The following is a 13,937-nucleotide window of genomic DNA, read 5'->3' as shown; positions in this document are numbered from 1 at the left end:
TTTTTCACCTTGGCCGGATCCAAACTACCCAGCTGAGCGTGTTTAGGGATTACAGGCCACAGCTTTGGGTACAAATGTCGCTCAGGGCTGCGTTTCCCTCAGCTGCTGCACTGCCTGGGGTGGATGTGGCCAGACCGAGCTTATCTTCAGTCGGCTGGCTAGCAAACACCTGTAGTGCTGCAGCTCCTGGAGACTGGTAAGGAAAACATCCATTAAATAAAGAAGGGAGAAATCGCTGCCAGGGCTCCACCTCGTTCGCGGGGCCTCCCCCACTCTCTGAGGGGATGGCAGCGTGCCGGGGGCCACTGCGGGCCAGCCCAGCGCCTGCTCGGGGCAACTTCAAGCTGCTTCCCTCGAGCGTTGGCCAGCGGGTAAAGCAAGGCTTGGTTGTTGATTTTTTTTTTTTCCTCTTTTTTCCATAAGTGGTTTTTCCTCTTTTTTCCTCTTTTCTCCATAAGTGGTGCTTAGATTTGATGGAGCATTGATCTCCAGGGTTACGGATATCCGGTGCTCGCCGTGGTTGTTACTGGTTTGTGCTGGACAGGATGGGTGATGTTGAATTTCTCGCCGTGTTACGGGTTTGCGTGGCAGATTTGAGTCTCTCTCCGTGCAGGACCTCCCTCTCCCCTGCCTCCTGTCCAGCCCGACGAGGCAGTGTTTATACGGTGAATAAACCACCTTTGGTTGCAGCCCCAGCCCTCCGCTCCTTCACCCCGAAGGGTTTACACACGCTGCAACTGGGCAGGCTGCGGCGTTGGCTTAGTTTTTTATTGGAATGGGATATTTGGGATAATTTTTCCTGGTTTTGCTGCTTTTTATTTTAGAAACGCAATAAAAAGCACCTGTGTGGTCACCACGGAAAATGCCCCGCGGCGGTCCCGACCCCCCTCGCCCCCCGGGGCGGAACGCGCCCCCCGCGGCCTCGAACCTGCGGCCCCTCGGGCGCGGCGCGGTCCCTACCGCCGGCCGCCAGGGGGCAGCAGCGCGGTGCCCAGCATCCTCCCGGTGCGGAGGGGCCGCTTCCGGCCCACGTGGGCCGCGCAGGCACATGGCCGCGGTGAGCGGGGCCGGGGCGGAGCGGGGCGGCGGGGGGCGGATGGAGGGGGAGCGGGGCCGAGAGGCAACGGGGCCGCGGGGGGCGGATGGAGGGGGAGCGGGGCCGGGACAGCACGTAGATGCTGGAGGGGTGGGGATGTTGGGGCGCTCCGGGGCCTCCTGATCCCCCCACGCCGGGTGTCCCTGTGGGGCCGCTCCTGCACCCCCCGCGTGGGGTCCCGGTCCCTGTAGGGTGTTTCTCCCCCCGCCACGGGGTCCACGCCCGGTTCCCCCGTAGCGGCTCCTTCTCCCCCACGCGGGTATCGTTGCCCGGGCTGGGGTGCAGTGGGGCTATCCCCCCTCCCCGGTGGCATCCCGGCCCTGAGCCCCCCGTCCCGCAGAGCATGTCGCCGGACGAGGACGTGCAGCGGCTCCTGATCCAGTTCCGGGACGAGGCGGGGGAGTCCCTGGGCTCCCCCTTCGACGTCCCGGTCACCATCACCCCGGACAAGCTGCAGCTGGTCTGCAACGCCCTCCTGCAGAAGGTGAGACCCTCCCCTGGCTCCCCTAGCACCCCCCGAGCCCAACCCGGGGCCGCCCCTCGCTACCTCTCCTGCCCTTTCTCCCCCAGGATGAGCCGGTGCCTCTGGCCTTCTTCGTCCACGATGCTGAGATCGTGGTGTCGCTGGAGAAGACCCTGGCGGGGCAGACGGTGGAGACGGAGAAGGTCCTGGACATCATCTACCAGCCGCAGGCGGTGTTCAGGGTGCGGGCGGTGACCCGCTGCACCAGCTCCCTGGAGGGGCACACCGAGGCCGTCATCTCCGTGGCCTTCAGCCCCACGGGAAAGTACGAGGGTCTGGCTGCGGGTGGGGGCTCAGCAGTGGCCGCTGTCCCCCCCCGAGGGCACCGCGCTGAGCCGGGCTCTTCCTCCTCTCCCAGGTACCTGGCGAGCGGCTCTGGAGACACCACCATCCGTTTCTGGGACCTCAGCACGGAGACGCCGCAGTTCACAGCCAAAGGTGGGTGCAGGCAGCTCCTGACCCCCCTCCCTCAGGGACCCCCTGCCTGCTCACGGGGACAAACAGAGCGGAGCCGGGGTGCTGCCTGAGCCGTGTGGGCTGGGGCCATGGCTCAGGGAGCGAGTAGCTCTCTTTCACGAATGAAGCAGAGGGAGAGGGTCTGTCCAGAGGGAAGAGGGAGGGTTTTCCTCACCTCTAGTCCTGCCTGGGGGCAGCTGCACGTTGGGACACCGGGGACAGACAGACACAGCTCTCCCCTCACACTCGCTCGTGCTCTCTCTGCCAGGTCACCGGCACTGGGTGCTCAGCATCGCCTGGTCGCCCGACGGCAAGAAGCTGGCCTCGGGCTGCAAGAACAGCCAGGTAGGCCTTGGCTCCCTGCTTCCTCGGCGCGGGGCCGGGCGCCCCGACAGCCGTGCTGGGGGGTCTGCGGGAGCGTGGAGACGCCCTGCAGCCCTGTTCTGAACGGAGGTGAAACCTGGTAAAGGGGCTGTGGAGGATTAGGGCGTGAAGGGTGTATCCAGTTGTTCCGAGCAGGATTCCCGTTCTCCAGAGGAGCTTTGCATGTGGATGTGTCGCGGTAGTTGCGAGTAGCATCTCTGAACTCTGCCGGGCGGTGCTCTGGCTTTGTTGTCTTTGTAGACCTCTTGCCGCTAAGCCCTGCTGATTGTGGCAGATGCTTTTTCCTCAGCGCAGGAAAGAGTCCAGGCTTTGGACGTGGTCCTTGGCAGACGGCTCCATCACGAGGGAGGTGTCTGGAGCAAGAAGGGGTATCGCCTGGCTAAACTAAGGCTGCTGTTTGCATGACCCAGACATGCAGCGGCAGCCTGTTTCGCAGTGCTCCCGCTCGGACCCAGCCAAATTCCCTTTTACAGGAATGCGAAGGGGACCCTGCCCCAGCTATGGGGCAAAATGCGTGTGCTTAAGGTGCGCGCAGAAATGCCTGGGGAAGCGGGAGCGCTCGTGGGCAATTAAAAGTGAGTCAGTAACTTGCTGAGCTGCAGAGGGGCAGTCACTTGCTCTGACCTTCGAACGGTCTGGGAGCAACAAGAGCAGCCACAGAGCTGCTGAGTGCTGCTGTCCTGCGCTCGGGTTCTGAGCAGCCACTCCGTCAGGCCGCTTGATACCAGCACCAAGGAAACGGGCCGGGCCGGGGTGGCTTTGTCCTGGCTAAGTGCTGTTCTGGCTTTAATCTAACCCAGGGAGCCGCTTGTCCTCTGTTCCCATGTTTCTCCCAGGTTCTTAAGTAGGAGATGACTAATGCCTTGGCTCTTTGGATGAACATTTATGTAGAGAGAGAAAAAACAAGAGAAAACCAGCATGTGTCCCACCCACAGAATCCGACAATAAGTAGCATTTAGTGCGCTCTGGCTTTCATCGCGCTCTGCAAACATTCCCTAACTCTCTGGCAGGGTGTGAAAGGCTCAGACTGGCTTTTTGGGGACCTGGATTGGGTTTGAGCTGAGGCAGGTATTTTTGTAGCAGCAGTGTTTTAGGCAGAGAGGAGGGCAATCAGGGCTCATTCTTTGAGGTGTCAGCTGATTGCTCCAGGGATCTGGAAAGGCATCCAGCCCTCCTGCCCCCCTCCCCTTCTGCTCCCTGCTTCTGCCAATGTAAATGCGCCCCAAGGACACCTATCCTTTCTAAATTGAGCCCGAACATCCCTGGGATTCACGTGATATGAGTGTCCTGACGCGACCCTCTTGCCTCCTCTCTTGGACAGATATTTCTCTGGGACCCAGCCACCGGCAATCAGATCGGCCGGGTGCTCACCGGCCACTCCAAATGGATCACGTGTCTGTGCTGGGAACCGCTCCACATGTAAGTGAAGGGCCAGCCCAGCCCTTCCCCGTTACCGTATGGAAAAGAGCAGCCTGACCTGAAGGGCACTGCTCCTGTTTGCCTTTCTTCCGTTACGGTGCGCAGCGGGGCTACGTGCAGGAGAGTGGCCCTCAAGGTGGGCCGTGAAAAACGCGTCTGTCTCAGAGCCAGGAGTCCCAGCCGCTGCTCGCAGTCCCCGTGCGGGTGCTGGGGAAGTCACTGCCAGGCTGTGCCTCTCCTCTGTACAAAAGAGATACTTGCCTATGAAAAACACTTCATGTTTCACGGTGCTGGACAAACATTTGGTGTGCTCCTCCCCAGCGTGCTGAGCTGGGAGTGGGAAAGCCTGCCTGCGTGGTGCCCGAGCTCAGGCTCTGCAGAGCACTCCTTTTCTGCTCTGCGGCATCCCAGTTGCCTCTGTCGTCCGGTTTATTTATCACGAGGGCTGATTAATTGTGCAATCCCCTTATCCCTTCGATCAGCTAAAGCTCTGTCTGGGAAAGATGGGTGGAGAGGGACAGTTGTGGCCAATAATCCAAGACAAGATAGAAATAAATAAAAAGAAAGAAACAGGGCCCCTTCAGAGCAGAGCCCTGCAAATTTAATTTGCCAGTAGGAAACTCCAGCTATTTGCAAACAATTAACTGAATTAGCAAAAACTGATTATAAAGGAGGATGAGGAAATGGAGAGGAGGGAGACAACCCTGCCAGGGCTCCACTTCTCTGCCTCCAGCTCCCCGCTCAGTTCCTGCGCAACAGGAGGGGCCGTGCTCTTCCTCACTGCTGCTGGTGCCAGGGACCGCTTTCTTTGACGTTAAAACCGTGTTGAGTGATAAAGATGATGTGCAAAGGACAGAGGGCTGTGGCTCCCCTGTCCTTGCTGGGTTGTGGCCAGCTGCTTCCAGATGTGTTAAATTTGCCCCCCTGAGGCACGTGGATGGATGTTGCTGCTTTCAGTCCTGCCAGCACAGCAGCCTCTGTGTCCGCAGGCCGGCACGTTTCCTGCCGGAGGCGAACCACGGCATGGGCAGGGGAGCGTTCAGCGCGTTCCTGTTGCTGCCGGTCTGCGCTGCCTGCGTAAGGCAGACTGATCCCCCTGCCCAGGGCTCTCCCCAGCCAGTGCCCGGGGAAGGTGCCAGTTTGTGGTCCCCTCGTTAGCCAGCGGGTTAAAGCTGCCTCCTGTGAAAACAAGGTCATTGCCAAGGGCTCAGATGGCAGGTTTACCCTGGATTGATGCCTCCAGTGTGCAGCCCAGGAGTCAGTTTGGAGGGAAGCATCTGTCTGCCTCTCCCCCGCCTTGTGGGATCTTGTTCTCTGTAGGTCACGCGCTGCCCCTGCCCAGCCTCTCTCTGATCTTAAGCCAAAAGAAAAAGTTGTCTTTTATTGACTTCTGGACCTTTGAATCCTCTGGGGCTGATCGAGGGAGAGCTTGGTGGAGGAGCTGCACGCGCTCTGCAAATGGATTTGATCTTCTTTTTGCCCAGAAACCCGGAGTGCCGCTACCTGGCAAGTGCCTCCAAGGATGGCAGCATCCGCATCTGGGACACGCTGATGGGCAGGTGTGACAAAATCCTCACAAGCCACACGCAGTCGGTGACATGTGTGAAGTGGGGGGGCGATGGCTTGCTCTACTCCGCCTCCCAGGACAGGACCATCAAAGTCTGGAGGAGCCAGGACGTAAGTGAGGCGGGCAGCCCTGGGGCTGCTGGCGAAGGGGGCTGGACACGCTGTGTTGTAGCTTTGTCTGCTTTTCCTGGCACAGCTTGTGTCCCAGAAAATGGAGGTGCAGAGTGGGTGCTGTATCCTCTTGACCTGTCAGAGCCTGTTGCTTGACACCGTTTGGAAGGCGTAGCTGTTGCGCAATGTTTTCATCCGTAAAAGCGTAAAATGGGGCTAAAAGCTGGAAACATCCCTGGAGCGACCTGTGCTGGTGGGTTCCTTGCAAGGCCCTGTGGGAAACTGGTTCCTGAAGCTCAACAGTGTCGTTTCTTCCCTGCTAAGCCTGGCTACAGTCCTGCCTGCAGCTTGGGCAAGAGGGTTTGGAAAGTTTAGGGTTGGTCCTCGCAGCCCAGTGGGTCTGGTGGGTCCTACGCAGCCTGGCTCTGTCCTGCCCATCCCTCTCTAAGCAGGTGGTTTTGTTTCCAGGGGGTCCTCTGCCGCACCTTGCAGGGCCACGCTCACTGGGTGAACACCATGGCCCTTAGCACCGACTACGTTCTCCGCACCGGTGCCTTCGAACCTGCTGAAGCCACCATCAACCCACAGGATGTAAGCGGCTCCTGTAAGTGCAGCACCCATGTTGTAGGCTGGGGGAGGCAGTGGGGAGGATAGCGAGGAGATCTGCTGTCTATTCTTAATGCTGCCACGAGCCAAAGCAATCTGGAGAGCTGGGAGCAGGTCCTGTGCCGGTGTCCGTCATGCTGGCAGCCATGATGTTCCTTGCCCATGCACAGGGTCGAGCAGCGTGGGAAATGGGAAGGCCACTCTGTTTTCAAGGGCTTTTGCTCCCAATATCGCCCTTGAAAAAGAGAAGGTGGGTGAGCAGTCACAAATGCGTCCCACGGAGCCAGGATTGGAATTGGCATCACAGGGTTATAAAGTTTCCTTTCACCTAAAGATCGCAAATCTCTCTTTCTTCCGCTCTCCCTTTCCCTCGTTCAGTGGCAGAACTGAAGGAGAAGGCACAGCAGAGGTATGACCAAGTCAGGGTAAGTCCCTTTTGCCCCTACTGTCATTTCTAACACTTACTGGTGAAAGCAGTAAACGTGCACAGTTGGCTGTTGACCCCAACGCTGGTGTGCTTCCGAGCTCTCCACACCTGGCTGGTACAAGACTTGGGCTCTTTCGTCCCTTTCTCAGGGCCAGGAACCAGAAAGGCTCGTCTCGGGGTCAGATGATTTCACGCTGTTTCTTTGGAGACCAGCAGAAGACAAGAAGCCGCTGGAGAGAATGACGGGCCACCAGGCATTGATTAACCAAGTCCTCTTCTCACCAGACACCCGGATAATAGCTAGTGCTTCCTTTGACAAGTCCATAAAGCTTTGGGATGGTAGGACAGGAAAGTGAGTTGGTTTGTTCTGTTACAGAGGTGGTGCTTGTATGGGGTCTGCGTGTGATGCACGCAGAGGTGGGCCCCGATGTCATTGCCAGCAACTCCCTGGCGTGTTCACCAGCTCTGTAGCCTGAACTCATGCAAAGTAATTCTGCTGCCTCTGTCTCTCTCTGCCCTTGGGAAGTCCCTCGTCCAGCTCTTCTTGTGTTACGGGGTCTTGTGCTTGGCCAGGTGTGCGCAACCCTGCTGTCACCCAGCCACAGCACTGCCTGTCACCCGTGCGGCACATGCTGCCTGCTGCAGGGTCGGTTCTCTGGAGCAGAGATGGTAGGATGGGATGTTCCACTCGGCTGATCTCCTGAAGACATGTGCATTGCACACTGTAGACTGACCCAGTTTAAACGGTTCCTGTGCCAGAGAACAGCTTGTTCTGGACAATGCAAATTCTTGTAGTTACAAGTGGTGCTGTTGGTGTTTGGATGCTCGTGTAGTCCAGCTTTTAACCTTCAGCAAGAGTATTGGTGAGCTCTCTGGGGCAGCAATCCTTCCTTGTAAATCAGCCTTTATACCGATGGGCTTGGGTTTCATGTCAGTAATTTTAACGGTCCTTCTAAATCCAGGCTGCTCAGCCGGAGAGAGGAAGGACACATCTGTAAGTAAGGCTGTAGTGTTGGCTGCTGGATAAGGGTTTCTTGGCAGAGGACTTGAGATGAAGAGCCGTCTTCTAGAAGGCTCTGAGCGCATCTGGGAGGGTTTTTAGACAGACTGAACCACCTATGGACTCTGTATAGTAATTGACTGCCTGGGGTGTGCTGGGCATCCCGTGACTCTGCTTGCTTGCTCACAGGTGGAGAAGAAACATGAAGGCTGAGCAAGGGCAGGTTTGGAACAAACCCAAGCCTGCTCCTCTAACAGCTTTTTCATGCCTCCTCCACACCAGGTACCTGGCGTCGCTGAGAGGGCACGTCTCAGCTGTGTATCAGATCGCCTGGTCAGCCGACAGCCGCTTGCTGGTGAGCGGGAGCAGTGACAGCACGCTGAAGGTCTGGGATGCCAAGATAAAGAAACTGGCCATTGATCTTCCTGGCCATGCGGATGAGGTGAGGTCTCTGGTCTAGCTGAGGTGTTTGAAAGAGGCAGGAATAGCTCCTCCTCCCAGCAGAAATAACTGGGTCTTTCCCCACTGCTAGGTGTATGCAACGGATTGGAGCCCAGACGGACAGAGGGTCGCGAGCGGAGGGAAGGATAAGTGTTTGCGGATGTAAGTAACCTGTTGTCTGTCCTGTCACAGCTGCTCCATGTGTCCTTCAGAGCTGCAGTCACCTTGCAGAGACCTGCACGGTCAGGGCATGATCTCTCCTTGCAGAGAGCACAGCGCTGGGCCAAATTCCAGCCCGGAGACCTGACCTCCCTCAGGGCAGGAACTGCTGCTGTCCCCTGGGAGATGACTAGAAAGCAGAGTCCCTCCAACGGAGCAGTCAGTGGTGAAATTTGACTCAGATGTTTTGGTTCCTGGAGAGGGAAGGGAACAGTTGCACCAGTCGGTCAGACCCTTCCTTTCTCACCTTCCTCCGTCTCCCAGTTATGCAGACAGACAAATTCCTGTGAGCTGTTGCCATTTGACCATGGCTGATGAAAGAACCCTGTGCTGCTCTTGTATGGTACCGGCTGGGCCGTGTGGCAGCACTGGTGCTGGACCACAGGGACATAGCAGCTCTTTCCATTTGCAGATGGCGTCGATAGGAGCAGCGACACGAAGCCTCCGGTCCCGTCCTAAGCTGGCGTGTGCTCGGCGCAGTCTGCCTGGGAGATCTGCGAGGTGATGGACGATGGAGGCTGACCTGAGCACAACTCCCTGTTCCTGTTGGCTGCTCTCCCTCATGGACTCTTTCCTTATATTTATTTAAGGAAATTTTAATTCCAGTTCTCATTAAGAGCTGTGCTTTGCAGGATGATTTCCTCTGAACATCACAGGAGGGATATCTCATCTGCCTCCATCTCAACTGGCTTTTTATTGAAATTCCAGCCTTATAGTAGCCTGCCCCCTTGACGGGGACAAGCGAAGGGTGGGGCAGCTCATGCCCTTTCTTGCTGTGTGAAGAATCCTGCAGAGAAGAGGCTTTCAGTGGGAACAGAAAGGGTTGTCCTTGTGTGACCTTCAGAGAGGGCGAGAGGAAGGGGAAAATCCAGCACATCATTACATTGCAGAATTGTGCTCAGCTGCATGCTGGGACAAAGCTCTGCTGAGAATAAGGTCTTGGGGCTTCTCGTTATTCCAGTAAGGTTTTGCCCTTCCATTCAGCCCATTTCCCTGTTAGTGATCCTCCGCATCTCCAGCAGCTAACCCCTTTGCTCATCTGTTCAGGGTGCAACAGGCATGGACTTCAAGTGACTGCGAGAGCTCTGCTGAGTTTTCATGTCTCGATGGCTCTTAGAAATGGGGGAATGAGGCATTTGTGCCTCTGAACAGGGGAGAGAGCGCCTGTTTCCCATTCACTGCCGGCTCGGGGGGGAAGGAAGGAAGGGGTGGGGAAGGGGAAGAATGGAGCAGGCGTTTTGGGTGGTGTTTGTCCCTTGCCCTGGATACGTGCTGACAGCAGGGCTGGGACTGTCACAGTAAATGGCAAAACTTCCATTGCACGGAGTTGGCTCCTTCTGGAATTTCTCAAGTGCATTTACTTGCCCAGTGGGTGAGAGGGATTCACACTGTCACTTACATATTTCTAAGCTTGCTTATGAGCCTTTTTATAAGTCAATTCAGGCTTCCAACAATCATGAGGCAAATAGACCTGGATTTAGTGTTTATTTCCAGGATGGTTACAAAACAGTGAAAATCAAGATGTGATTAATAAGGAACAGAGATTATATTGTCAGATTTAGTTGTAGCAAGCTAGCGTGAAGGCCAAAACATTCTCCATAGCCCTCATACTGCAATGGCTACTTGGTGATTACTACAACTCAAACAGGGGTTTGGGTCTCGGGTGCTTCCCAGCTGCAGAAGATGCATTTTAGGACTTTATTCCTGCTGGCAGGATTGCTTTGGAGAATTAAGAGGGGATGGTGCAGTAACGGCCATTTGCTTGTCTGCAGGTGTTCAGGTGAGCAAAAGACTGGAACAAAGGGTTAAATCTTTAGTATGACTGAGAACAAATTGCAGTTCCTGTTGTTAGTACCGCTTTTTGCCAGCCAAGTCAGCAGGCTCTATCTTCATGGGATCTTTTGGGAAGAACTCAATATCCTGTACCTGCTCTTTCATTAACATGCTTCCTCCAGCTGGTTCTTGCTGACGGTGAAGGCCATGTTGCATCCATCTGCATAAACAAAACCTTTCGTAATTCACGGAGGTAAATGTTGTGGGACAGGGTGGTTTTAAAACTGTAGCTGATAATTCTGCCTCCCCAGACTGCCATGCCCTTGGGAAGGAGAGAGGCACATGTGCAGCTGACGGATCTCTGGTAACAGCCAAGAAGCCTGCCTGTTTTGCAAGTTTTTTGGGCTGCCTGTGCTAAAGGAAACAATCCACCCTTGGGAGTTCAGCTCTGTCTGTGTCCCCGGGTTTGACTTGCTGAAAGTGGCAGCTTCTGCAGCTCCTGGTATTACGTGGCTCTTTCCGAGGGAAGAAACATCGTTCTCTGCTTCCTTTCCCAAAGTGCTGCACGGGGGTCTCTGTGCCCCGTTAATCCATGGTGCATTTTGTGTTAGAAGTGGGGATGTATCAGAGCTGGGGGAAGTGATCCTGCCTGTGGGGACTGGCTTGGCCGTGCATGTGCATACGTGTACTTAAAGACTATTTCCTTGTCCACTGATTTCCAAACCAAAGCAATTGCTGTGCCTTCGGGCCGTGCTCCTAACCTAGGCCAGCTCCTGCCACCCCTTCAGATTCTGCTTTTGTAATACTAAGCACCGAACAGAGCCTGATTAAAACCCGCCTTCCTAATGCTGGAGCAGAAAGCTTTTCCAAAGCAAAGTAAGACCTCTTGGAGAAAGAGAGGGCCTTGCAACTAAGTTTACACTAAAAGAAGCCATCTCAGCCTTAATCTTTCTGTGACCTGATAGCGGATAGATTTTGAACCACACTATGTGATGGGTTTGCACGGATACCAAATCGTATTTTCATATCTAAGCAGCTGCTACTATTTTTATCATTCATACAGTACCGGCCTTCATGCATACTAAGTGCTGGCCCTGTTCCAGCTGTATTCCTAAGCAGTCTCGTAACACTCCTCCCAGTTTTATTTGAATGCGGCATTTCCCGGGCCTGGCTCTGCAGTCTCCTGCTGCTCTCGTGCACTGGGCAAGAGCTGCTGCCCTTTGCGTCGGGGCTGGCTCCTTTTTGGCAGGAGGCGAAGCAAGCACGCGACCTCCCTCCCTCTCCTGGTGATGGTGGTGGGAGCTTTAGTTAGCTAATCTTTAGAATTGCAGTTGCAGATTTGGGTCGATGGTGTTATTAATGGGGAAGACATTACTTTTTGTTAAAGGACAAATCTAGAAGGTAGGCTGGAGCTTGCTGATTGCTTTTCCAGGAACCGTGTCACTAACCTTACAAGAAACCTACTGAAATGTGAACTTTTCCAAAGCCGTGTGATGGGAATGTCGGTATCTGCTGCTGTTTCGATCCAGTTTCACCCGAGTTACTTGTTAAGCGTACCACACAGGTATGCCTACCACAGGGGCATTATTTTTCACTGGTAATATAAGAATAATTTTAAGCATATCTGGAAACTGTCCTGCAGAGCCCTCTGACACTTTCTCCTTTAAAAGCTGTGATAGCTCAGCTGATGCCACCGTTAATTTTGTTACAAATCCCCAGTGGGAGGACAGTGATGATAAGGGCTGGGAAGCATGCCAGTTCTCTGAGAAAGGTTTACCTGTCTTACAAATTCCTGGGTATGCTGGAGGGAGGGAGGGAAGGAGAGAAGAAAACGGTGAGAGCATGTAGGGTGAAGTGGGCTGTCTGGGATAGTGCTGGGATGAGCTGGACAGTGCCAGACTCCTGCCCTTGGGGGTTGATTTAGATAGGTGAGGCCTTAGCATCCGTATGAAAACTCTTGTCAGGGCTGTGTGTTCTGCTTATCCACGCAGGAGTGCTGGGCAAGTGGTGTACATGTTGTGCTCCCTGGGTCCTTGGAGCCGTGCATTCATGTTCTGCTTGACTCAGCTGATCTCTTGATTGTTTTCCCAGATCAGTAATTTAACTTCCATGTGCATGTTTATAGCCTGGGGAGAGATACAAGAAAAATCTTTTGATGAGCAGGAAGACACTCATTGTGCTGCTTGGACATTAGGAAAAGCAGTCTTCTCTCTGTTTTTCTGTGGGCCAACCCAGGCACTATTCAGGTGGTGTTTCTACCTGAGAAAGGGCTGCATTTTGGTGGTATAGCAGAAAAGGGCTTACTGTGAAGACCATTAGCACTTTTGAGGAGGAAAGGTGTTATGGAAACTCGGAACAGTGATGTCTGTATTCTGGGGAGCTGCTGCCAGATGAAAGTGTGTACATACTTCTCTTGTGTACTCAGACAAGCAACCTGGGAGGTGCTAATTCCTTCCCAGATCTGTTGCTCTTGTGATCATGAGTCCTGGCTCACATCGGAGGGACTAATTTGGCTGAACCAATGTAGTGCAGCTGAGAGAGAGCCATAAATCCATCTCCAGTGCTGTTATTCTGTGTTTTCTTCACTCTGACCCTGTAAATCAGTGGTCCTTGCTGAGCTGCAGGTCACTGGTGGTCTGTGTCAGTGGGCTGCAGCCCTTGCACAGTACGATGTTAAAAATCAACTCGGCGCACACAGTACTCTCTGCTTTTGAAGGATCACTGTGGTCGGTTAGACATGGTACTAGTGCCCACTGCCTGGCCATGCTTTTTGAGCGCGCTGAGTATTTTATTGTCCTGCCACGTGGCTTGTCAGAGCAGAGCAGTGCATCCCTCCAGGTGCTGCAGGGCTGCCGCCGCCCACCAGTGCTAAATGGCGAATATCTGTGTGTATTCCTTGGGTGAGAGGAGCAGCACGAGCCCCGCAGGGTTATTGTGCATCGTTCTCCCATCTCTAGTAATGAGGCTCCCTTTGGGAAAGGCGGACAAATACAGTCCGCTTCGTCTCCGACCTCTTTCAGCAGGGAAAGCAAGTGAAGGTGCTGTTTGTAAGTAGGTTTATTGTAGTCCACCGGTACTGGAAATATTGACACCTAGAAACTCTCCCAGGGACTAAACAAGGACTCAGCTCAAATGAGTGACCTGAATGCAAATCCCGCAGCCCTTCGTCAAGCAGTTTTTCAGACCTCGGCCCCTCAGATCCCGTTCGAATCCCAGTGCAGCGGCAGTGTGTTTAGTTATTCTGGTCAAACCTCCCCTCTACTCCTGGCTGTTTTGTCCTTGCTGTGCTGAAACAAACCTGCTCGAGGGCTCCAGCCCCATTATGGGGACAAAAGGACATCAGACGTGCTGCTACTGAAGCGAAATGTGTCTCGGTTTTGAAGTATAATGCAGAATGTGTGGTGTAGCAATTCCTGAAGTGGCTTTCTCTATTCAAAAGGCATCTTTCTGGGTGGTTTTTTTTTTTTAGCTTCCCTAAAATGCAGCTTGTGACATTGACTTTGGAGTGAGGATACACACTGACGCCGAGAGGATTAATACTGAATGTGCGAATCGGTGGATGGCAATAAACAGGCAATTCTCAGAGAAATTATTTTCTGAATCAGAATATTTAACACATTGAGACTTGTGGGCTTTTTCCTGGTTTTAAAGGGGCACTGTGAATGCATACTAGAAAGTGTGTTACTACTAACACCTTAATTTATGATTAACTTGGGATATTTTTACATCTCATTTATTCCTTCCGTGGGGGTGTTCTGAGCTGCTGAAATTACTTGGTCAGCTTCGCTTTCTCTGTTTTGTTTGTTAGATTAGTGTCGTGAACAGATTTTGGATGGGAGCTCAAAACTTCAGAAAATAAAGGGGGAATTCGGTCTTGAGGGGTATTAAAGCCCTTTGGTTCTCTTTGGCACAAAAC

The 13,937-nt window shown here is 54.1% G+C and overlaps 1 protein-coding gene across 4 annotated transcripts; it reads left to right on the top strand.

Moving 5' to 3' along the window:
* Positions 1 to 747: 747 nt before the first annotated feature.
* NLE1 (notchless homolog 1) lies at positions 748 to 13,637 on the top strand. 4 transcript variants are annotated; one of them, XR_012676572.1, is made up of 13 exons: positions 748 to 1,057; positions 1,437 to 1,580; positions 1,667 to 1,884; positions 1,978 to 2,057; positions 2,344 to 2,420; positions 3,781 to 3,878; positions 5,363 to 5,555; positions 6,024 to 6,159; positions 6,540 to 6,586; positions 6,738 to 6,940; positions 7,846 to 8,030; positions 8,121 to 8,191; positions 8,661 to 13,637. XR_012676572.1 is itself a non-coding variant. In XM_075168540.1 (13 exons), the coding sequence occupies exons 1-13, from the start codon at positions 863 to 865 to the stop codon at positions 8,671 to 8,673; spliced, it is 1,635 nt and encodes a 544-aa protein (XP_075024641.1). In that variant the 5' UTR covers positions 748 to 862; the 3' UTR covers positions 8,674 to 13,637. The 4 variants fall into 4 exon arrangements, 3 of the variants coding, with proteins under 3 accessions (XP_075024641.1, XP_075024640.1, XP_075024642.1); XM_075168540.1 differs by having other exon boundaries at positions 7,871 to 8,030; XM_075168539.1 differs by lacking the exon at positions 8,661 to 13,637 and adding an exon at positions 8,297 to 8,652 and having other exon boundaries at positions 7,871 to 8,030.
* The last annotated feature ends 300 nt before the right edge of the window (positions 13,638 to 13,937 follow it).

Source organism: Calonectris borealis, chromosome 19 (genome assembly GCF_964195595.1).
Source record: "Calonectris borealis chromosome 19, bCalBor7.hap1.2, whole genome shotgun sequence".
Taxonomy (NCBI): Eukaryota; Metazoa; Chordata; class Aves; order Procellariiformes; family Procellariidae; genus Calonectris; species Calonectris borealis.
This window is presented reverse-complemented; position numbering and strand designations above follow the sequence as displayed.